Here is a 22,191-nt window from a genome sequence, read left to right as displayed (position 1 = left end):
CAATAATGAATGTAATATTAAGTATAAAAAAATTGATTTTTTTGGGAGTGTAGGCTCTTTTTTTTCCACTATAAATTTAGTGACATGATCTTTTGGGGTATGGGCTTTGTTAAACTAATTTGGCTGGGACTTGTTGGGGTGTAGTCCATCCACATAGGACCAATCAGGAATAATTCCTTGAGAATATTTTTGTTTTTTTTTTTAAGAATTGATAGGAGATATTATTACGTCAGATATGAATTACAAAATATAAATTACGAGACACTACATCAATTGTGTGTGTCCATGAGGTAACAAAGTCCGACAATTCAACTGATAAAAGAAATAAGCCTATCATAGAAAAGGAAAAAAAGAAGAAAAAAGAAGAGCCCTCTAAAGAAAAACTACAAACACACAAGTTCGGAGATTCGAACCCTTAACCTTCTAGGAATATGCAAGAGTCTAGGCAAATGAGCTAGGCACACTTCATGTTCTGAACAACTTTATCCACTAAATTAACAGCCATGGTGCAGCTCATCTCAGGTTTTCTGTCCTTCTTGATCACCTTAATAAACTCCACTTCCCCTCTCAACTGGGATCCAACACTCAACCAAACCATACCCGACCCGATATCCAGACCCAAATCCGAACCCGCCCATAAATCCCGAGAACTCACGCTCACTCTGAAGCCCACCTCCGCAGTGGACAAAGCCTTGGCCTTTCCCTCGACTATCCGAGCCTTCCCCACCCTTTTCCCCCGATACAATAAATTAACGTAAGCGCCCCGATACTTGAACGGGCCGTAATTCGGGTTCTTGACGGCGTAAACCGCGTCAAGGCTGATGTCAAACGAGGCCGAGGTGGTAGTGTTGGTGAAACTGAGATCGTTAACCGCGACGGAGGCCAGACGGAACTTGGGGGTCTTCACGCGGAGGATTACCAGACCGAGGGTGACGGTGACGGCGACGCAGACGAGGACGGCGAGAGCGATCAGGGCATATTTCTTGAACGGGCTTTTCTTTTTCGGGGCCTCCTCGGTGTGATCTGCCGCGGCCGATTCCAGAATGGCGATGGCCATTTGAACCGCCTGATCTTTCATTCTGTTTCGTTGGCTTTGTTTGTTTGTTTGTTTCTTTTGGTGGGTTTTCTTCGTTTGATCAGATGGATTTGGAAGGATAGGTGGATACGACTCGGATTTATATAGCAGTTTGTGAGATGGTTTTTGAAGTGAGATGGAGGGAAGTTGGTGATGAGTGGAGTAGTAACAGATGATTAGGATAGGAATGAGACCTAACTATTTTGAACATGTGAGGGTTGAAGTTGAAAAGAGGACCGGATGTTGGACCTTCAACGGAAATTAGGCGCCCTTTTTCCCAACATGTCTTCGATATTTTGACTTTGTAAAATTAAGGTCAATGTTTTTTTTTTTATTTTTTTGGGAAGGACAAGGTGATAAACGAGCCGAACGAATTGAGTGGCGATTGCTCGAGTTCAGATTGAAAATAAAAGGAGTTTTAAGAAATGTTTAAGTTTATTTACTAATTAAGAGCTCATCTCGAGTAGTTTAAAATTCTTTATTCATCATAAATTGAGTGAGCAGGATAGTAATTTGCTCGAGTTAGGTTGAAAATTTAATAAGTGATGTAGAGAAGACGTATGAAAATAAAGATGAGCGTGGGACAAGGATAATCACAAATAAGATAGATTTTGAGAAACTTTCTTTTAGACTATTTTTATTCAATAATAATAATAAATAAAATTGCGCTAACGCTTATAACCCAATTTATAGTAGGAAAAAATCCTACACACTAGGAAATAGAGAAAAAAAAGCTGTGAAATTAGAAATTAAGGCCCCGTTCGGCTAAATAAGTCGACTGGCATATTTTTTTGTCCTTATTTAAATTTTTTTCGTATTTGTTAGTTTTTCGTCATTTTTGGGCGATTATTGCATCATCATGATAAGAGAAATCTAAAAAGTAAAAAATTACGATCGAAACATAATTTTTTTTAATAAAGACAAAAATAAGCCAATAAGCCAATTTTTTCGTCTTTATTAAAAAAATTGGACTTTGATCATAATTTTTTACTTTTTAGATTCCTCTCGTCATGACGTTATGACGATGCAATAATTTCTAAAAAATTGACGAATAACTAAAAAATACTAATTTTTTTTGAATAAGGACAAAACTGACTTATTTAGCCGAACGAGGCCTAACTATTCTTCTTGACAGTGAAATTATTAAAAAGCAACTAAATAAACTAAATAAAAGAAGAATATCTATTTCTAAAATTGCAAGTCTCCCTATCAAAATAATACAAACTAAATAAATTATTTCTTGAATGATATACTACTTTCATTCGGCATCAAAGAGCTTCAAGAATGTGCAAGCTTTATTAATTTAAGCAACAAACTAGTTTAAGAAGTTTTAACGATCAAACACGAGCTCAAAGTCAAACAGTTTGATCATTTGTTAGCATATGTAAGTTTGTATTGATAGAGTCGAACACTCATTTCATATGTCTAATATCTTGAGCCATATTTGAACCTAATAAAATATATGTATAATATCCGAACGCCTTTTATCTGAAAATATATTATTGCCTTTGACTTGGATCAAAGTATAAAAACCATGTCAATTAAATTGTCTCACGCCATGGTTTTGAGTTGAAGATGGAATTTGGTGAGATAACACATAAAACAAACCGTGGCGACCAAGGATATTTGTATATCATCACAGCTGAAAAGGAGCTAGCTAGCTACTGTCTCTGAGGTTAATTTGAACACGTGGTGGTTGGCAGGTCTGACCTAGAGCCGCATAAGTAGACCAATTAGAAAGCAGTTGGGCCGGCTACGTCCGTGAACACGAATTCTGACCCACTAATCCACTATCTATAGGCCGCGCCTTAGTTCAGATTGCAAAGTACAATAATTTCCCATACTCTAATACAAAATAGTTAGGGTTTCTGGTCTACGTGGAGACCTCGGTTTGAGTCCCATAAAAGATGGATTTTAAGAGTTAGGATTATGAATAGCATCTGAATCTTTTTGTGCTAACCCTAAAATCTCATTAATCCATGCTAATGTATACAATATAAGCAAAAAAAAATACTCCGTAAAAATACGAAGCTTAGTTGTCTAGTCTAGGAACAACAGGAAGCAAGAGCCAAGAGGCTACACATGACGACGGGCTTGCATTAAAATGGATGACCGTCCGTGATTGCCTTCGTCCACTTGTGCAACCAACTAGTACGTACATGCTGCTACATGATATATTTGCATGTGAGAGAGAAAGAGAGGGGACATTAATGAATATGGACATATGGAGAGAGAGAGAGAGAGAGAGAGAGAGAGAGAGGACATTAATGAATATGGACATAAGGTAGACTCTTTTTCATAAGCAACTGAAGATGTACTAATTTCTGATAATTAGGCTGATGGTAAGATTTTGAACACTAAAATTGTTATCAACATTGACACCGTATTAAGGTCCTGTTTCGCTAAAGGTTTAAAAATACTAATTACTCATTTACAATTTTCAAACTTAAAAATAATGTACTTATAAAAATAAGTTTTTATTTTTTCTTTACACCATTGAAAATATCTCATCAAGATCTATCAAATAAGATCTATATTGCACAAAAAATTATATCAATAAGTCCATACTGTGCTTTGTGGTGCTTGCCTAGACGGTACCTGGGGGTGCTATGGTGCACCCCCCGCACTACACGTGTAGTGCGGTCGATCCGGCCGTCCATCTCGGCAATGGACGGTTCGGATTGGGATCCAAACAATCGATGACACGGACGAGTAGGAGCTCGGATTAAATCCGAGCTGTCCATACCGAGATGGACGGTTGGATTGACCGCACTACACGGTGTAGTGCGGCAACCGCCTAGACGTATTTTTGATGTATGAGATCTGGTCTGCTAGGCTTAGTTTGGGTAAAGTGGAGAGTGTATAGGTGATGGGGGTCTATACACATTTCTAATAGCGCGCTGTCTCCGTTTTTGTAGTTAGTTTTTATTTTGTTGCTCACGGGGGTATGCCCCTTTAATATATTAGATCCTTTTGTTCAATAAATTCTCCACTTACCCAAAAAATTTTGCTTTGTTTAGTTTGTGTTTTAAAATTTTTTTTGAAAAATAGTAAGAGTAATAAGTAGAGAGAGATAGAAAGAGAAATGTTAGAAATAGAAGAAATCTAGAGGGAATTTTTTGAAATTTTTTTTTTGAAAAAGGAAGAGAACAAAACATTGAAGATTAAGAGGCCCTACTCTTTTTTTTTGAACGACAAAGAAAGAGAAATTTTATTATTATGTGACTATAATGTTTGCAAAGATCGAAGAGAGCAAGGATAAGCGGCATAACAACCTACGGCATGGTACTGTATTTTTATAAGTATTAATTTATATGGTAACGTGTTTATTAAGAAACAAGTAACTTCTTGATCTACTTATGGGCCCTCCCCAAAACAATTTACAGTATTTCTGAAACCTCTTGCCCTCCCCTACCATTATACTCCACAAAATTCAAACTCATGGAGATCACACTCACCAACACAACTCCACCCCACACTCTCACTTCTCTTTCCACTCAACCTTTCTCCCTCCTCCCATCTCCACCACCTCCTCCATGGAACACCCCTCCCAACCACCACCACCAACTCAAAACACCAGAACCTACACAATAACAGCCTTTTCAATATCCTACACCAAATCCACCACTACCAGCTTCCTCTTCAAACCTTGCACCGCACCACCCCCCACCTACATCCTCCGCGACGTCTCTCTCTCCGCCCACCCCTCCCAAATCCTAGCCATCGTTGGCCCAAGCGGTGCCGGAAAATCCACACTGCTAGACATTCTAGCTGCCAAAACATCCCCCACAAGTGGCTCTCTCCTCCTCAACTCCTCCCCCCTCCTCCCTTCCGTATTCCGGAAAATCTCGGCGTATGTCCCTCAACATGACGCGTGCCTACCTCTCCTCACCGTCTCCGAAACCTTCGCCTTTTCAGCCACCCTCCTAAACCCTAAAAACCCTAACATCTCCTCCATTGTTTCCTCCCTCCTCTCCGAGCTACGACTTACCCACCAGGCCCACACAAGGCTGGCCCACGGTCTTTCCGGCGGTGAACTCCGCCGCGTCTCAATTGGGCTGAGTCTGTTAAACGACCCCGGGGTTTTAATCCTGGATGAACCCACATCAGGGCTTGATAGTGCTTCGGCCTTCAACGTGATCCACACCCTCCGGTCAGTCGCGGACTCCCGTCACCGCACCGTGATCCTATCCATCCACCAGCCGAGCTTCAAGATTCTTTCCACTATTGACAGAATTCTCCTTCTATCCAAAGGAGCCGTTGTGCACCATGGTGCAGTTTCCTCACTCGAAGGGTTTCTACTATCCAAGGGCAAAACCGTCCCTCAACAGCTCAATGCCTTGGAGTATGCCATGGAAATACTTAACCAAATTGAAGATATTGAACCAAAACCCAAAACATCTTCACCACCACCACCACCTCCTAGTGAAATTACAACTTCCTCCTCCATCAGATATAAGAGCTCAAGGGTTCGTGAGATCCTCACTCTGTACACTAGGTTTTGCAAGATCATTTTCAGAACAAAACAACTACTATTAACAAACACATTGGAAGCACTTGTGGTGGGACTTGTTTTAGGTACAATATACATTAACATTGGGTTTGACAAGAATGGAATTGAGAAGAGATTAGGCCTATTTGCATTCACTCTCACTTTCCTTCTCTCCTCCACAACTGAAACCCTCCCAATTTTCCTCAATGAGAGGCCAATTCTCCTTAGGGAAACCTCAAGTGGGGTCTACAGACTATCCTCATACCTCATCGCCAACACACTTGTTTTCATGCCTTATTTGCTGGCCATAGCTGTTCTATATTCGGTTTCGGTTTATTTTCTTGTGGGTCTTTGTTCTACTTGGTTAGCTTTTGCTTACTTTGTTTTGGTGATTTGGGTTATTGTTCTGATGGCCAACTCATTTGTTCTCTTCTTGAGCTCTTTCGCTCCGAACTACATTGCTGGAACTTCGCTTCTCACGATATTTCTCGGCTGTTTCTTTCTGTTTTCCGGTTACTTCATATCGACGGAGAGCTTGCCTAAGTACTGGCTTTTCATGCATTATTTATCAATGTACAAGTATGCCCTTGATGCCCTTTTGATTAATGAGTACTCTTGTCTGGTGTCAAAGTGTTTGATATGGTTTGATGAGAACAAGACGTGCATGGTCAGTGGACGTGATGTGTTGGAAAAGAGAGGGCTTCATGGAGGGCAAAGATGGAAAAATATTAGCATCTTGATTGGGTTCTTTGTGTTCTATCGGGTGCTTTGGTGGTTGGTTTTGATCAGAAGGGTTTCGAGGTCCAAGAAGTGAAAGCGTTTCTGATGATTGTTGATTCGATCTCTACATAATATTTGTATTTTTTTTTTTTTAACTCTTTGTTTGATAGGTTAATAAGGATGTGAGGATTATGTAGAAATGGGGTTTCATTTGGCTGTTCCAAGCAATATTGTTTTTTTTTTTTTTTCGAAATGTAATAACCAAATAAGAAAAAAACATGTTTTTATTCAGTAATGTCTTTTCATTAGTGGTTTGGTATATAGGAGTACTGTTTGTTTTATATAGGAGAGTACTGTTTGTTTTATACTCCATCTATCTTTTTAATCTGTGACGTCTCCTCTGACACATATATGCAAAGTCTTTATCAATTTATTGGCTGGATCAACTTACGTGCTCTTGAATTAACCGAATCACATGGGTCAAAACGAGTCAGAACAGTTTTTGTAGTTAAATTGAGACTCCACTCATAATAACATTTAAATTTCCACATCCCAACAAACATTCTGCATGATAACTTTTGGTTAAGTTCCGCTAAGGAATTTTTTGGTTTTTATTTATTTTGTACTTATTTAAATTAATAAACGTAAAGAAAAAAAATTTAATAAATACTAAACAAAAAAAGCTCAAAAATCTCAGCGGAACTCAACCTAACATGTAAAATATGACCTCAGATAGTATTACTTTCCATCATCCATTCAACCTAGGCATTCTTCTTATTTTTTGTCTTAACTAATCCATACATAGTTACAAACACCAAAACCTCATCTGCAACCAACTAAAATGAGACCAAAAAGACGTTGGGCTGATATGTCCGTCTATCTATGTGCATAGATATATTGGGACGCAAATAATGGTATATAGTAGTACTATGGAACACTGCCCCGCTAGTAAACGGTGAGGTCGATTGATCATTCAAAGTTAATTGAGGAACGCGTAAGTGACTCGGATATCTGGCTAGCAAAAAATAAACACCTAATTAATGTTTATGTCACCCAAAATAATTGGCACTCATATGAAAGTATGAATATATAATCAAACCAAATCAAACCGAGCCTTATGTCTCAATCGCTTGGGGTTGGTTACATGAATCATTTTCCTCTATTAAGTTCTGTCAAGGGTCACTAGTTTATACAAACCCATTATACTCATATCTTTGCGCACAACAGTATCTAATGTCAATTTTGGTCTACCATTTCCCGTAGCATTGCTACCTAAAGCTATCACATCCGCTCTCTTAACTACTGCATCTTCTGGTTTACAGTGGACATGCCAAAATCACCTTAACCTATTTTCCCTTAACTTCTCCTTTATAGGTGCTACACCTACCATCTCACGAATCGTTTCATTTCTAATCATGTCTTGTCTAGTCTTACCACACATCCACCTCAACATTCTCATTTCCGCTACACTCATCTTGCTCACCTGTTGCTTCTTAATAGGCCAACATTCTGTACCGTAAAGTATCGCTGGTCTTATGGCAGTTTCATAGAATTTTCCTTTCAATTTTGTGGGTATCCTTTTGTCACATAGTACACTAGTAGCTCTCCTCCACTTGAGCCTCCCCACTTGGATCCTATGGGTCACATCATCAGCAATATCTTCATCTCTACTAATAATTGAGCCTAAATACCTAAAATGATCATCTGATATAATTATTTCGTAATCATATTATATGCGGGAATCCCAAACGTATTAGCTTCATGTGTATCGAACAGCTCCGATAACATTCGTAATCGATTTTATATTGGAACGTATATATATACTATGTACCAGTACAGTATATATCGATCATTGGTGTTATGTCACGGGGTAGCTATCCAAAGTAAAAGTGAAGCATCCGAGGGTGGTAATAGTGCACTTGTCGATCGGATCACAGAAAACTCCAAAAGTTCTGCTGGGATCGGATTGGTTCATTCGCCACCAAGCCAATTTGATTTCATTTTTGTAAGCTAGCTAGTAGTACTACTGTCTATTAATTGAATCAGTGCTTTCTGCTTTTATCTTCACGGGTTCCATCTTTTGGGCTACCCACTCACGTGATGACTCATTCTTCCTTGTCCCTTTATATATCCTTGTTTCATTCCACTTTTTCCCCATTTTTTAAATCAGATATTTCATTTTTGAATTATCAGTTTTATTTTGCTTCTATAAAAGAGAATAATCAGGTCCGATGAAAATTTAGCTGCGTATATTGTGTATTTTTATGGCTGCGAAATGAGAGTAATGAATTATTCAAGTTGATCTGAAAATTTAACTATTTTGAAAAACCATCTGAATTTTAGTTTGTTTAGAGAAATGATTTTCACACTTACTTTTTTATACATAACCTTTTTTTTTGTTTGTATCTGTGTGAATTGACTATGTTGTTCTTTTTTCAATACATTTTGTACACATTCAAGGGCAACATATTTTTTTGATAACCAGATGTCTAGGTTAGCTTATGCGCATTTCGATTAGGTCCGGGGGCCTGAAGGTAATAACAGGGCATAAACCTCAACGGCCCCAAGGTTTGAGACTATTGGCTTCTGTGAGATTCGAACAAGCAACCTTATAGTCAAACATTTATTGTTTTCTCATACCCACTTTGCCAAACCCTTTAAAATTTCAAGGGTAACCTTGTAAATTTATGTGAATGGAAACAAAAAAAAGAAGTGTGGATTGTAAAAAGGGAAATGTGGGAATTATTTCCCTTTGTTTATTCCCATATGGTAGTGATTTCAACACTCTATTTTTAACCATCCACACTCTTATTTTGTCTTTATTCACATCTATATAATCTATATAATATGGGAGGGTTGTTTATATTTTGGACCGTTGGATTGGTAAATATTTTCGAGTATTTGGGAGAAGGATTGGTATATTTGGTAAGTTGAATATTTGGGAGAAGGATGAAAGGAAACCTAAAATTACTGTTTCCTAATCTTATTTTGATATTTCCTTCTTTCCAAATTTTAGAAGGGAAATCAAAGATAAATAGAAAGAAAACAACTAAAATTACTGTTTAAAATCTTATTCTCATTTCTTATTTTTGAATTTTATAAGAAAAATCAAAGGTAAATAAAAAAGGAAATAATATATGGCTCCTTATATGGTAGATCTTATTTCGATATTTCCTTATTCAAATTTTAGAAGGGAAATCAAAGATAAATAGAAAGATACAACTAAAATGACTATTTATAATCTTATTCTCATTTCTTATTTTCGAATTATATAAGAAAAATCAAAGGTAAATAAAAAATGAAATAATATATGGCTCCTTATATGGTAGATTTATATATATCTTTTCTATTTTTGAGTTTTAGAATGTAAATCAAAATTTAAAACAAAGAAAAGAAACAAGATTATGACTCCTAATATGGTAATTTGACACAATTAATTAAGTTTTCGATACCAAATTTCAGCCGTGGATAGCTAATTCCCATGTATGCCAGCCTTCAAAAGAGGCCTCAATATTGCAATTTCAAAACAGATGTGTTCAAATTTCAAATCTCCTTTGACATCCCTGCTCTCTACAAGGCAGTCTCAACCCATCTTAAGAGTATCAGGCGACTACGACTTCATTTTCAGCGATTTCAACTTCGACGGAGTTTCATGATGATCCGGTTGGAAGTGGCGCCGCTGCTACAAACTCTTCTGAATCGTCATCGGAGCCATCTGCCATTATCTCTTCCACTCCAATCGGTGGCAGCTTCACTTAATTCAACAATTCTAAAAAAATCCCCAAGCTGGTAAAAAGCTTTGATCAAATCATTCGATTTTCCAACATTAGGGCTTTTTTTGTTGAGTTTGTAAACCTTTTATCAAGGTCGGTAAAAAAGCAATCAAATCATTCGATCATGTTGAGTTTGTGAAGCTTAATCCTTCAATTATGGAATACCTTCTATTATTTTCCTTTAGTTGAGGTTTGTATTTTTTGCAAGCATAATTAGGATGCCCTCTTCATTCTTTATTATTACCTTTGAATACTTTTTGCGAAATTTGTTGTGGGTTTGTAAAGCGAGTGTAGTTTCTTTGGACTGATGATTTGTGGGTTTTGAATCACTTTGTGGAATTTGTTGTGGATTTTGTTGAGCATGTATTTAGTTGATGAGGTTTTGGTAGATAAGCGGCAATTTCCTTGCGAGTTTCCAAGATGGTGGGGCCGACAAAAGGCAAATGAAGAGGAATTGACAAGTATTAGTTGTTTCCAATACTGGGAATTTTACCAAAGGAGAACTAATTTGGTAGGGGAATTTGTTGGCCATACAGGACTAAAGACTAGGAGAAATGTATGCCTTTTTCAAACTGTACTCATTTTTCTGTAGCAAAGTTTTATATCTGGTAAGCTAATTGAGCTTAATTGAAGTCATTATTTCTATCTTCTGGGTCCTGAAAGTTTTTCTAAATGCGGCTTTCCGATTCATTGAGTTTTGCATTATGCGTGGCTTCTGTTTCTTTGTCCATATTTCATGCTCTAGAATTGGCGAAGAGACACTTTAGATTTGAGGATGATTTTTTTTACTTGTGCACACACGCACACGCACGCAGTGCTGATTGCTATTGCATTCTGTGTTTGGTTGTTTGCATTTACGCAAACTCCCGAAGTTAATCATTATTGGGTATACTTCTGTTAAAATGGATTTTATAAGTGGAATTTGTTTATTTCCTTTCAAAATGGAAATTCATTAGGTGTGTATGACTTTGGGTTCAAAATGGGAGTTCATGATGGTGCGTTTGACTTTGCTCACCCATAAGAATCTAATGTGATGTTCACTTACCCGACCGAAGGACTATCTCTTCCTATGCTTTATTTTCTCTTTTCTTTCATTTTCTGTTTCCTCTCTTTTGTTTTGTTATGTGTAATTTTGTGTTCTTATCAGATGTCCCTTTAGTGGTTTGATTTGAGTAGATCCGTTTTACCAGATATTACTCAGTGTTGGTGGTGTCCTGATCAAAGTTTCCTTTATGTGCTACTCCACCAATCATGATTTTATTCCCTATTGTTTCATAATTATCAGTTCTTCTTATAACATACTCGACTCTTTGATAAATGCTTTTTTACAAGGAACACGAACATGACTAGGTACACGAAAATTTTCTACTTTTTTTTTTTTTGATTGGCAAAATTTTCTATTTTTTTTAGTTATGCAAACCTATATTTAGTCACTAATTAATTAGGATGAGACTCCTAGCCATGTGCATTATCGGCTGATTTTACATGCCTATATACATACGCAAATGTACATATTACTTTTGTGTCCCATTGCTGTGGGAGTAAAAATATTTTACTTGATAAATATTAAAAAAATTATAAAATCAGCCTGTCATGTCCCCTGCGTGTCAGCGTGTCCCATGATTACAAACATTAAAATTTAATGGGCACACCTCATATTTGTCTCAGGTGTCCTCGACGTGCTGCACATCCCTAGAGTGTCCAACACGTGACATTAGCAATTATTTGGTTAACATCGAAAATATATCCTATGTTAAGACTTGATGTGCATTTGGGCTTGGAACTGCTGGTGTAACATGAAAAATAACATGAAAAACAGCTTTCAATTATTAGCTCCCACTGCACAACCATCTATGTCTTAAGCAGGTCCATGACCTCTTTTGATAATCCACCAAATGTTAGTTCTGCTTTTAGTTTTAGAATGCAAAGATTATTAGACCTCATGTCCTATTTAACATAGAACAAAAAGTATAATGTGCTCAAGAAGGATGAAAACATGATTTCTGAATGCAAGCTTCCTTTATTCACCTAAGTTGATTGTATGACTTCTCTCTAAAACACACGAGCATTAGCCTCAAAAGTAATATGGCCCCTCCGGTTTTCTATAATATACATCAAATACACAAGATTGATTTGCATTCTTTGACTATGGCAATTCTTCCATGAAATAAAGTATAAAAGAAACCATATTTTGCCTCTCATCTTAACATGAGTGTGATTTTTTATTTTTTCAGGTATCAATGATCTTGGAGATGGAGTTATTGGGTCCTTTGTTAGATAGCTTATGTCAATAGTAAAATAGAGTAGTTGGTTTAGGTTAGTGTGAGCCTTAGCACATGCAATTGTACTATAGTCAGTTTCTTTGATTTGTATTCCCTAACTTAAAATTGCTTGATTGTTTTGAAATTCAATGCACTAAATTTTGATGATCCTATGTTGAGTGGGTGTGTGAGTATTTGTGTGGTGGTAGAATTTTTAAAAATTGAGTGAGTCCTGGCCGTTGGTCAATGCTTTTGAATAAGTGTCTTCAGGCACATGCTCATTTGTTATTAGGATTCACTCTTACTTAGCATTGATGAAATATGCAAGTTTTTGGTATATAACTTAATTGATTGAATGTTAAAACTGCTCTATGCACATTTTGCAAAAGTTATGGAGGTTGAAAGTGTAACATCCCATTTTTTGAAGAAAAAAATATAATATTTTTTTATGCGAATAATTAAATCTTTCATTTTTCTTTTTCAAACTCCTTTATAATAAAAAAATTATTGTTTAGTCTATACTACTTTTATTTCAAAAATTCATCTAAACTCGAATAAATTATATTTTGTTTTGCTCGATAAGGTTAATCTAATTTGAATGTGTATACGTGAGTATGTGTTATATTTGGGCCGCTTATTTTTGGCATCAGTTAGCCTTATTCAATTCTAAGTTGTGTTAAATCGGGAATTCTTCCCCTACAAGTGATTATTTAACATGGAAGAATAATGTTGGGTTGATTGTGTAATTAGAGTAGATAAGTTTTAACTTTGAACGTGGGCAGTTTATTGGACTGAAGAAACGTTTGAGGTAGGGTTATATTTTTGTTGTGGGTTGCTGCGGCTTAAGAGAGTAAACTGAGATAGGTTTTCTATTGCATAGACGTCAAGGTAGAAGCCGCATGGTTGATCGAGTTTAATTGGCTTTGGTTGTGATCATTATTTTTTTGCAAAACTTGAGCAGCTTTGTTTTTGTTAGTAGTTGTAACTGGTAGTATTTCTTTTTTTTTAAATTCACTTGCTTGAAATTGATTTGATGTTTGTTTGAAGCTTATTTACAAAATCTTTTCCTAAAAACGTTTGGTTCGTTATCGGGTTGGTTAGAAGTATAAAAGGGTAATTTAATTAGTAGTGTCCGGTACGTATTGTGTCATGCCTTCAGGCACAGACTCATTCGCTAGTAAATTTATAATGTTGCCCTTTTTTCAATATACTTTTTTTTATTGGCAAGAGTAACATTTTATTAAGAAAAATAGAGAAAAAAATCTAACCAAAAGTTGAAATGCATACAAATGAGAATAAAGTCCATAACACCCGAAGAGCCTAAAAGCCCAAATTATACAGTGAAACCCAAAAACACTCCAAAAGAGGCAAAGCCCAATAAAAGAGGCCAAAAAGTCCATTAGCTCGATGATAAAGACATCCAATGACAACATTGTAAATTCATGATGATAAAAGACAAAAAAAGGTATGTGAATTGTAAAAGGGTGGAGTGTAAAAATTATTTCCCATTCCCATATCAAATAAATTCCAGTAGCTAGAGCACGTACGTAAGATCGCAAACTAGTTAAAATACTTCAATTTTCTTAACTAGCTTGATTTTGTTAGATTATACTAGAATATGAATTTATTGAGCCGAGTAGTTGGATATTCAATGTTGATTAAAAAGGCTTGAAAGTGAAAAGAAAAATTATTTGAGATTGATTTGTTTTTGTAATAAGTCAACTCCAAACAACTTTTAATGAGTCAAACATAAGTCGAGCTTGAGCAGCTTGATTCAAAAAAAAATAAAAAATTGCCCCATCAAATTGATTCATTCATTAGCCCTAGAAAAAGCTATTTCCTAAGGACCAATAGGCTCGGATCACTCATGTAAAAATTCAACCAAGACGAGTATCTGCTAATATCTGGGCCGCAAGATACAATGTCAAGCCACAACCCATGTAGTATTTCATTAGTCCAGGCCCTGTTTGCTATTGGCTGAGAGTAAGGGCCATCATTTAGTTCGAAGGCCTGCGACCCACTCTAAGTCCGCCCGGCCTATTGGGCTGTCATCTGGCCTGAGCCCGTGAAACGGGTGGGCTAGCCCAACCCGTAGTTTGTAATGGGCGGGCTTGGGCCTATGCATTTTTACTCAGCCTGCCCGTAGGCCCTGCTCTTGAGCCCGCCCACAAGCCCGCCTATGGTACCCACCCAATAGCCCATCCACGGGCCCGAAATCCCACAAAATCCTTTCTTTTTTCCCTTAGTTTAGTTTATGCCTAACTTTCTGGACATTGTCCAGTAGTAGCCCAAGGAAATTTAAGCCCAACAAAATTTTATTGCCCAGCAGTAGCCCAAGAAAGGGAAAATGACAGCCCATGACGTATTTTGATAATTAATACCCTCCAAGGACATGCTAAGAACAATTGTTAATGCTGAAAATGTCTTTGATGGGTATTGATTATCAAAAAATATCTTTGGCCGTCATTTTCCCCCAAAGAAAAGTAGTATTCCAGCCCGCTCGGCTTTTGGCCTGCCAGCCCGTCAATTGGGCTAGCCCGTGGGCTGGGTATGGGCTTCAATTTATGATATGTAACCTGACCAGCAAAAAAGAAAAAGCCTGCTCAGCCCAGCCTAGCGCATAGGCGGGCTTGGGTAGTGACTTGACGGGCTGGACCGACCCGATGATGACCCTTAGCTGAGAGCCCCCCTTTTTTTTCTTCATCGTTTGCGAGAATTTGTTTTGTAAAAATAAAAAAGTTAACAGAGAAGAGAAGGGAAGGGAACAAAGTGAAGGAGAAACTGTGAAGTAATTGTAATGTACGCTTTGTTTGGTTGAGTTTTGAGAAAAAATTTGGGTAGTGATATTGTCAATTTTTTTTTTGTTTGTGTCAAAAATTCAGTGCATAAAAAATTTGTACACTGCACATGATATAAGTCTTTTGTGCAGTAGAATTTTGACACCAATAAAAACAATTTTAACATTATTATTTTCCAAGAATTTTCATGTAATAAGTGATAATTAGTGGAGATAGGGCTTGTTTGATAACCTAAATTCAGCACTTAATACTGAATCAATTAAGTAATAAGTGATTCAGTAGGTTTGATAACTACATTTCATATTACTTAACAAATTAAGTACCACTTAAAATATAGGCTAAAAAGTTGAAAAAAATTAAGTAGCTTTGAGCTACTTAATTCTGACTGAATTTTTGTGTACTTACATTCAACCGTCATACCACCACCACAACCACTTCCACCAACACCTCCACCACTCCACTACCACCACCTCCACTACCACCACTCCTCCTCCACCACATCACCACTCCCTCCACCACTCCCTCCACCACCACCACCACCACCACTAGCTCCACCACCACCACCACATCACCACCACCAGCTCCACCACAACCACCACCACTACCATCAATACACCACCACCACCGCCGCTCCACCACTCCACCACCATCACCCCCACTGCCACTCCCCCACCACCACCACCACCACTCCACCACCACCACCACCACTCCACCACTACCATCATTACACCACCACACACCACCGCTCCTACCACCACCTCCACCACTCCACTACCATTACCACCACCGCCACTCCACCACCACCACCACCACTCCACCACCACCACTACCAGCACTCTTACTACCTCCACCACTCCCCCACCACCACTCCACCACCATTACCAAAAGTATATTGTGACCGTTAGTAAATTAAGATAGAATTGGAACAAAATTAATTCATCATTTTTTTAATTCAGTACTTAATATATTTATCAAACAGCTTTTCAGCTTAAAAATTTCAGCCTTCAGTTTCCAGTACTTAATTTTTCAGCTTTCAGTTTCAGTTTTCAGTTTTATCAAACAGCCCCATAGATAGATATAGAAACTTATTAAGAACCGTGCAGAAAGTAAAACGGTTTTATTCTTTCCTAGTCTAGGATGGGTCAGATACGGTCAAGTTTCCTCGACCAATTTGGTCAAGTTTTTGAATCGGAACCATCCAAAAGTGTTTTGAACAGCCGAGATTTGTTCGGCAACAATTTTAATTACAAAATTTCCAAAACATCACGAATAAATCTGGACCGTTCAAAATACTTTTATACGGCTCAAATGCAAAAACTTGACCAAACTATTTGGAGGAAATTTGACCGGATCCGGCCCCGGGAGAGGAGAGCAAGACGGAACGAAAGGTTCGCTATGGGGCGAGGGCCACCCCCAATTGGGTCTTTCTAATAAACAGGAGTTACAAACTACAGACAGGAGTTACGAATTTGGAACATTTCTCATATGTTTCTTTCTCATTTGGGACAACATACCTCGGACAATATCAAATTAAGGAAATTGATATTTTTTTTTATCCGCAAGGAATTGATATTCACACTCATTTTTTTGCTCTCCATATCCTTTTTTTCATCTTTTAACAAAAAATAATATACAAACACTTAAACACTAGAAAACAAAAAAAAAAAAGTTACAGATAACAAAAGAAAAAGTGAATATCAATTTCCTAAATAAATCTCTACCCCTAATCTGAGCCATTGGATGCCGGAGAATCTACCTTTTCTTTAATCCGAAAAGAAGAGAACTACTCAAAATCTTCTGTCCCTTTCCCTAAAGTAACAACCGATAACATGGTGAGTTTATGACTACGATCCGAATTTGATGCCATTTTATTCCTCGAATTTCGAATTTTGAGTTGCACGAGATGTCATGCACCTTGACCGAGACCAAGCCCCGAGTTGACTCTTTAAAATCAACCCTTTTTCCATGACTCGACCAACTCGGCCAATGCAACCCGGGACGTCCCTCCCTCACCCAATGCAGCCTTGGCGCCATCTCTCATTTCCATGACCCGTTCTCTAACCCGTTTCCCTCTCTCCGAGTCCATCAACTCTCTCACTCGCTTCTCCAACTCGTCCGCGCTCACAAACCCACCTTCTGACTCTTCCAACGCCAGGGCCACCTTCATTTCCTCTACCGAACAAACCTTGTTAAATCTCTGCTCCGCGTACAGCGGCCACGCCACCATAGGCACGCCAGCTCCAACCGCTTCTAGTATCGAGTTCCACCCACAGTGAGTCACAAACCCGCCCACTGAGCCGTGACTCAGCACGGCCACTTGTGGCGCCCATTTCTTAACCACCAATCCCCTGCCTCTAGTTCTGTCCAAGAACCCATTAGGCAACAACACATCCAAATCTGGCTCTGGTTTCGCTAAACTGCTCTTGGTTCCGCCATCTGTGGGTGGACTCCGCACTACCCACAAAAACCTGTGGCCGCTTTTTTCCAACCCAATTGCCATTTCCATCAACTGCTCTGCTTTGAACAACCCCGTACTTCCAAAACAGAGAAACACGACACTTCGGCTCGGTTGCGAGTCCAGCCATCTCAAACACTCGTTATCCTGATCCTCGCCGCTGTTCGCAACTATCGGTCCGATACAATAAATCGGTGGAGTTGGCAAACTCGGATTGCATAGACCGTCAGATATCGCTTTGACAGCTCTCGGTTCGAATTCAATGAAGGTGTTTGTCAAGACTCCCGATGATTTGGGCATGCTGATTGCGGCGCTAAAGAGGCTCTTATATGGGATTCCCTCAAGATCAGAGTAAGGCTCAGGCAGATCAGGAGTGGGGATTGGTGGAACTCCTGGGAAATCTATGGACGTGTTTGGATCTTTGATTTTGTCAACAACGGTTTGATGAGTTGTTGGAATTGCTAGGAGTGCAGAGAGGCCACCAGCGCCGGAGGTGAAGAAGTAGTAAGTGGGTATGCCAAGGCTAGTGAAGACTTCAAAACTGGGATTGCAAAAGAAGTCAATCACAGAAGCTTTGGGTCTTGAATCTTGGGAGATGAGTGTTTGAAGGGCGTGGCGGAGGTTTGAGTTGTAAAGCCGGGGAAGTGCGAAGGTGAGTTCGAAGGGGGTGAGGGAAGAGGGGGGAGAGATGGTGGGGAGGTGGTGGAAGAGGATGGAAGGAGTGGCGGTGGAGACGCCGCTGATGTAAGAGGAGGTGGAGCCTGTGTCGAATGGTGCGGTGGTGACGAGGATTGTGATGGTGAATGAAGGGTTGTGAGTTAGTATGAGCTTTCCTAGCTCCACCATTGGAACTAGGTGGCCCATTCCTGGAGATGGGTATAGTATGATGGTGTCCTCCATGAGAGAGAGAGAGAGAGAGAGAGAGAGAGATCTTGTATTGTGTAGACCAGAGCAATTAAATACGTGCCTAACTAATAAGGATTCTCTTTATAATTGTAACCACCAACTACTGTAATCAAAAGCGGTAAGACCCGTTCGATTTGAGTTTTGAATTTTGAATTCTAATCGTTATCTTATTTTTCTTCAATTATTTAACTCATTTTTCTTTTTCTCTCTTTCCAATTATTATCTATATTTTCAATTATTATTCGATTTCTCTCTACGCTCTTTACTTAAAAATCCAAAAATCCGAAATCCCAAAACGAATGGCGCCTAAAGTACTATCTAACAGCCCTCAGCTGAGCTCAACAACCACCAACAGAATTCCTCAACTAACCCCTGGACAGCTTAGGGGTTGTTCGGCTAATAAGCCAAATGAATTATTTTTGCATTAGTTAGTTTTTTGGCGAGAGTTTTTTGTAAATTATTTTTAAGTTTAATTAAATAGTGGAAAATTTTCTCACAGGAAATTAATGCGTGTGTGAGTGTGTTTGGTTTGATCCTCGGGTAAAGCACGACATTCCAAACCGACCACCCGATGAAACCAGCCTAACCAAGCCGGACAAAAAGCTACTGAACCGATCAAAATTAGTCGGTTGCGGTTTGTGAAAACATAAAACCCATTACACCGGTTCGGTTCCAAAAGTGGCCGAAAACCGACCAAATATACGGTGGCTCGATCTTGCAGTGAAGTTGAGGACAGAGCAATTGTTTCTTAATTTGGGAATTTCTCCAGGTTTTCCTCATCTTCTCTGGTGTGATAGTCAGTGTGCAATTGCCCTTGCCTGAAATTTAATCCCAAAACAAACAATATATAACCAGTGTTGAACCGTCTATCCATCTATATGATCCCCAGCCCAATCAGAGCCTGCGGATGCTGTGTGAGCCAAAGGTTCAGGAACAAAACTCAAGAACACTCCCCTTGATAAACCTGAGAATTCTCGACGGGTATAAAATGACTCTATTTAGGGTCATGCATATGTTAACATGCCAAATTTATGGCAAAAGATACTTCTGGTCTAGTTAAGGTTAGATATTGTCTAGATCCACCTACGGTTCTCCATTGTCTGGTTTAGCAGAACCTAACTAGTTGGTTGGCTTACCAAATAGTCAAAGACAATAAGAAAGGAAAGATAAGACATAAACAAAGAAAGTGAGAAAGAACCTTTTTGTCCATCTCCTCTGTCTTTTAACTGGTTGTTCCTTTTAAATTAGAACCAAACAACATTAAAAAGTTGATATTTTCTCTGCTTCTTCTTCTTTTCTTTATCTTTTCCAATTTCTAAACTCATCCTAAGACTTGTCTACTGTGTTTCAGGATTGGTATCTTCCAAAACAATTGTGTATTCAGACTTTCCTTTCGAGAAATGCTTGTTACATGTGACACTTATCTTACACTTTGTTAATCATTTTGAGTTATGAACAATATAAACACTAAAAAGGACTAGAAATGGGAAAAACTCGAGCCAACCAACTATAATCTCTTGAGTATCTTTTCATGTGTGCTTTCGGATTTTTTCCCTCTCCTCGATTGGTTGGTCAAGGTATTTTAGACACAATTTTACAAAAAAATGCGGGATATGTTACTTCCTCCATGATGAATACTGAATTCAGAACCATTGGATTTTTAACATGTTATTGAACATGAGTAGTAGTTTGCAAGAACAACTTGGCTTTACAATCTACTGCGTAATCTATCAGTAATTCAACATACGTGTACAAGTTTTCATTTACAAATAATAGACTGGAGTATTTTTTCTACATATCAAGTAGAAAAAAAAAAAAAATCTTCCAACATTATTTCGAGGAGACATATTTGTCCGTTGTCTACTAGTCGAAACCCTTAATATTTTATGAAACTCGAATAAATCAGACAAATTTGAAGATATGTGGAGGATGATCTGCTTGACTCTTGATGACTGAGACCAAACCCGAGTTAACTCGGTATCAGCTGTTTTTCCAGGACTCAACCAACTCGGCCAAAGCAATACGAGACGACCCTCCGTCACCCCTTGCTGCCTTAGCACAGTCTCTCATTTCCGTAACGTGTTCTCTCACCCCTTTCCCATTCACTGAGTCCATCAACTCTCTCACACGCTTCTCCAACTTGTCCGCGCTCACAAACCCGCTTTCGGACTCTTCCAGTGCCAGAGCCACCTTCATTTCCTCCACCAAAAGAACTCTGTTAAACCTCTGCTCCGCATACAATGGCCACGCCACCATTGCCACCCCGGCGCTCAACGCTTCTAGTATCGAGTTCTACCCGCAGTGAGTCACGAACCCACCCACTGAGTCATGACTCAGCACGGCCACTTGTGGTGCCCATTTCTTAACCACCAATCCCCTGCCTCTAGTTCTATCTAAAAACCCATTAGGCAACAACACATCCAAATCTGGCTCTGCTAAAATGCTCTTGGTTTCGCCATCTGCGGGTGGACTACGCACTACCCATAAAAACCTGTGGCCGCTTTTTTCTAACCCAATTGCCATTTCCATCAATTGCTCTGCTTTGAACAACCCCATACTACCAAAACAGAGAAACACAACACTTCGACTCGGTTGCGAGTCGAGCCATCTCAAACACTCGTGTTCGTGATCCTCGCCGCTGTTCGCAACTATCGGTCCGATACAATAAACCGACGGAGGTGGCAAATTCGGAGTGCAGAGCCCATCGGATATCGCTTTGACGGCTCTCGGCTCGAATGCGTGACAAGTATTTGTCAAGATTCCTGCTGATTTTGCCATGTTTATTGCGGTGCCAATGAAACTCTTATAAGCAATTCCCTCAGTATCAATGAAAGGCCCAGGCAAATCAGGAGTAGGGATTGGTGGAACTCCCGGGAATTCAATAGACGTGTTTGGGTCTTTGTTTTTCTCTAAGAGAATTTGATGAGTTTTTGGAAGTGATAGGAGTGCAGAGAGGCTACTAGCGCTAGAGGCGCAGAAGTAGTAAGTGGGTATGTCAAGGTTTGTGCAGACTTCAAAACTGGAATTGCAAAACAAGTCAATTATAGAAGCCTTGGGTCTTGATTTTTGGGAGATCATTGTTTGAAGTGCGTGGTCGAGATTCGATTTGTAAAGCCGAGGAAGTTCGAAGGCGAGTGCAGCGATGTTGTCCGAGGAGGTGGTGGAAGGAGGAGAGATGGTGGGGAGGTGGTGGAAGTGGACGGAAGGAGTGGCGACGGTGACGCGCTTGATGTAAGAGGAGGTGGAGCCGGTGTCGAACGGTGCGGTGGTGATGAGGATTATGATGGAGAATGAAGGGTTGTGGGTTAGTATGAGCTTTCCTAGCTCCACCATTGGAACTAGGTGGCCCATTCCTGGAGATGGGTATAGTATGATGGTGTCCTCCATTGTGAGAGAGAGAGAGAGAGAGAGAGAGAGAGAGTAGCTTTTAAGTTTGCAGTGCTATGGTTTTGCGATGTTGTTCCAAGTATATGTACGGAGGGATGCGTGTAAAGAAATTTTACCTGAAATATATTATTTTATGATTGGTTATAAATAATGCATTTCTAGTAATTTTCGGGTAAAATTTCTTTGTACATGTCACTTTTGATATGTATAAGGTGTTGGAAAAATTGACTGCTGCAAATTCTGAATTGTTAGCGAAATCTCCACCAAATCTGAAACACGCTTTGAGTCACGACTATGTCGCTTTCCTAAAGACAGTATTTGCCC

General features: G+C 39.0%; 3 protein-coding genes, 1 long non-coding RNA gene and 1 pseudogene across 4 annotated transcripts; 2 read left to right on the top strand and 3 right to left on the bottom strand.

Annotated features, from left to right (window-relative positions):
- Positions 1–229: 229 nt before the first annotated feature.
- Positions 230–1,353, bottom strand: LOC131319685 (late embryogenesis abundant protein At1g64065-like). The gene has a single exon (XM_058350059.1). The coding sequence runs from the start codon at positions 1,076–1,078 to the stop codon at positions 455–457; it is 624 nt and encodes a 207-aa protein (XP_058206042.1). The 5' UTR covers positions 1,079–1,353; the 3' UTR covers positions 230–454.
- A 3,114-nt stretch (positions 1,354–4,467) lies between these two features.
- Positions 4,468–6,578, top strand: LOC131319683 (ABC transporter G family member 8). The gene has a single exon (XM_058350058.1). It carries the CDS (start codon positions 4,612–4,614, stop codon positions 6,379–6,381), a length of 1,770 nt encoding a protein of 589 aa, XP_058206041.1. The 5' UTR covers positions 4,468–4,611; the 3' UTR covers positions 6,382–6,578.
- Positions 6,579–9,751: 3,173 nt separating this feature from the next.
- On the top strand, positions 9,752–12,492 carry LOC131319682 (uncharacterized). The gene is made up of 2 exons (XR_009198017.1): positions 9,752–10,076; positions 12,295–12,492. It is a non-coding gene; the product is annotated as an uncharacterized LOC131319682 (long non-coding RNA).
- Positions 12,493–16,577: 4,085 nt separating this feature from the next.
- Positions 16,578–19,477, bottom strand: LOC131319681 (UDP-glycosyltransferase 88B1-like). The gene is made up of 2 exons (XM_058350057.1): positions 19,431–19,477; positions 16,578–18,505 (listed from the first exon to the last, which is right to left on the bottom strand). The coding sequence occupies exon 2, from the start codon at positions 18,472–18,474 to the stop codon at positions 17,071–17,073; it is 1,404 nt and encodes a 467-aa protein (XP_058206040.1). The 5' UTR covers positions 18,475–18,505; positions 19,431–19,477; the 3' UTR covers positions 16,578–17,070.
- A 705-nt stretch (positions 19,478–20,182) lies between these two features.
- LOC131319680 (UDP-glycosyltransferase 88B1-like) lies at positions 20,183–21,943 on the bottom strand (annotated as a pseudogene).
- Positions 21,944–22,191: the final 248 nt, after the last annotated feature.

This window comes from Rhododendron vialii, chromosome 3a, assembly GCF_030253575.1.
Source record: "Rhododendron vialii isolate Sample 1 chromosome 3a, ASM3025357v1".
Classification (NCBI taxonomy): Eukaryota; Viridiplantae; Streptophyta; class Magnoliopsida; order Ericales; family Ericaceae; genus Rhododendron; species Rhododendron vialii.
Note: the sequence above shows the minus strand (reverse complement) of the source record. Positions and strands in the feature narration are given on the sequence as shown.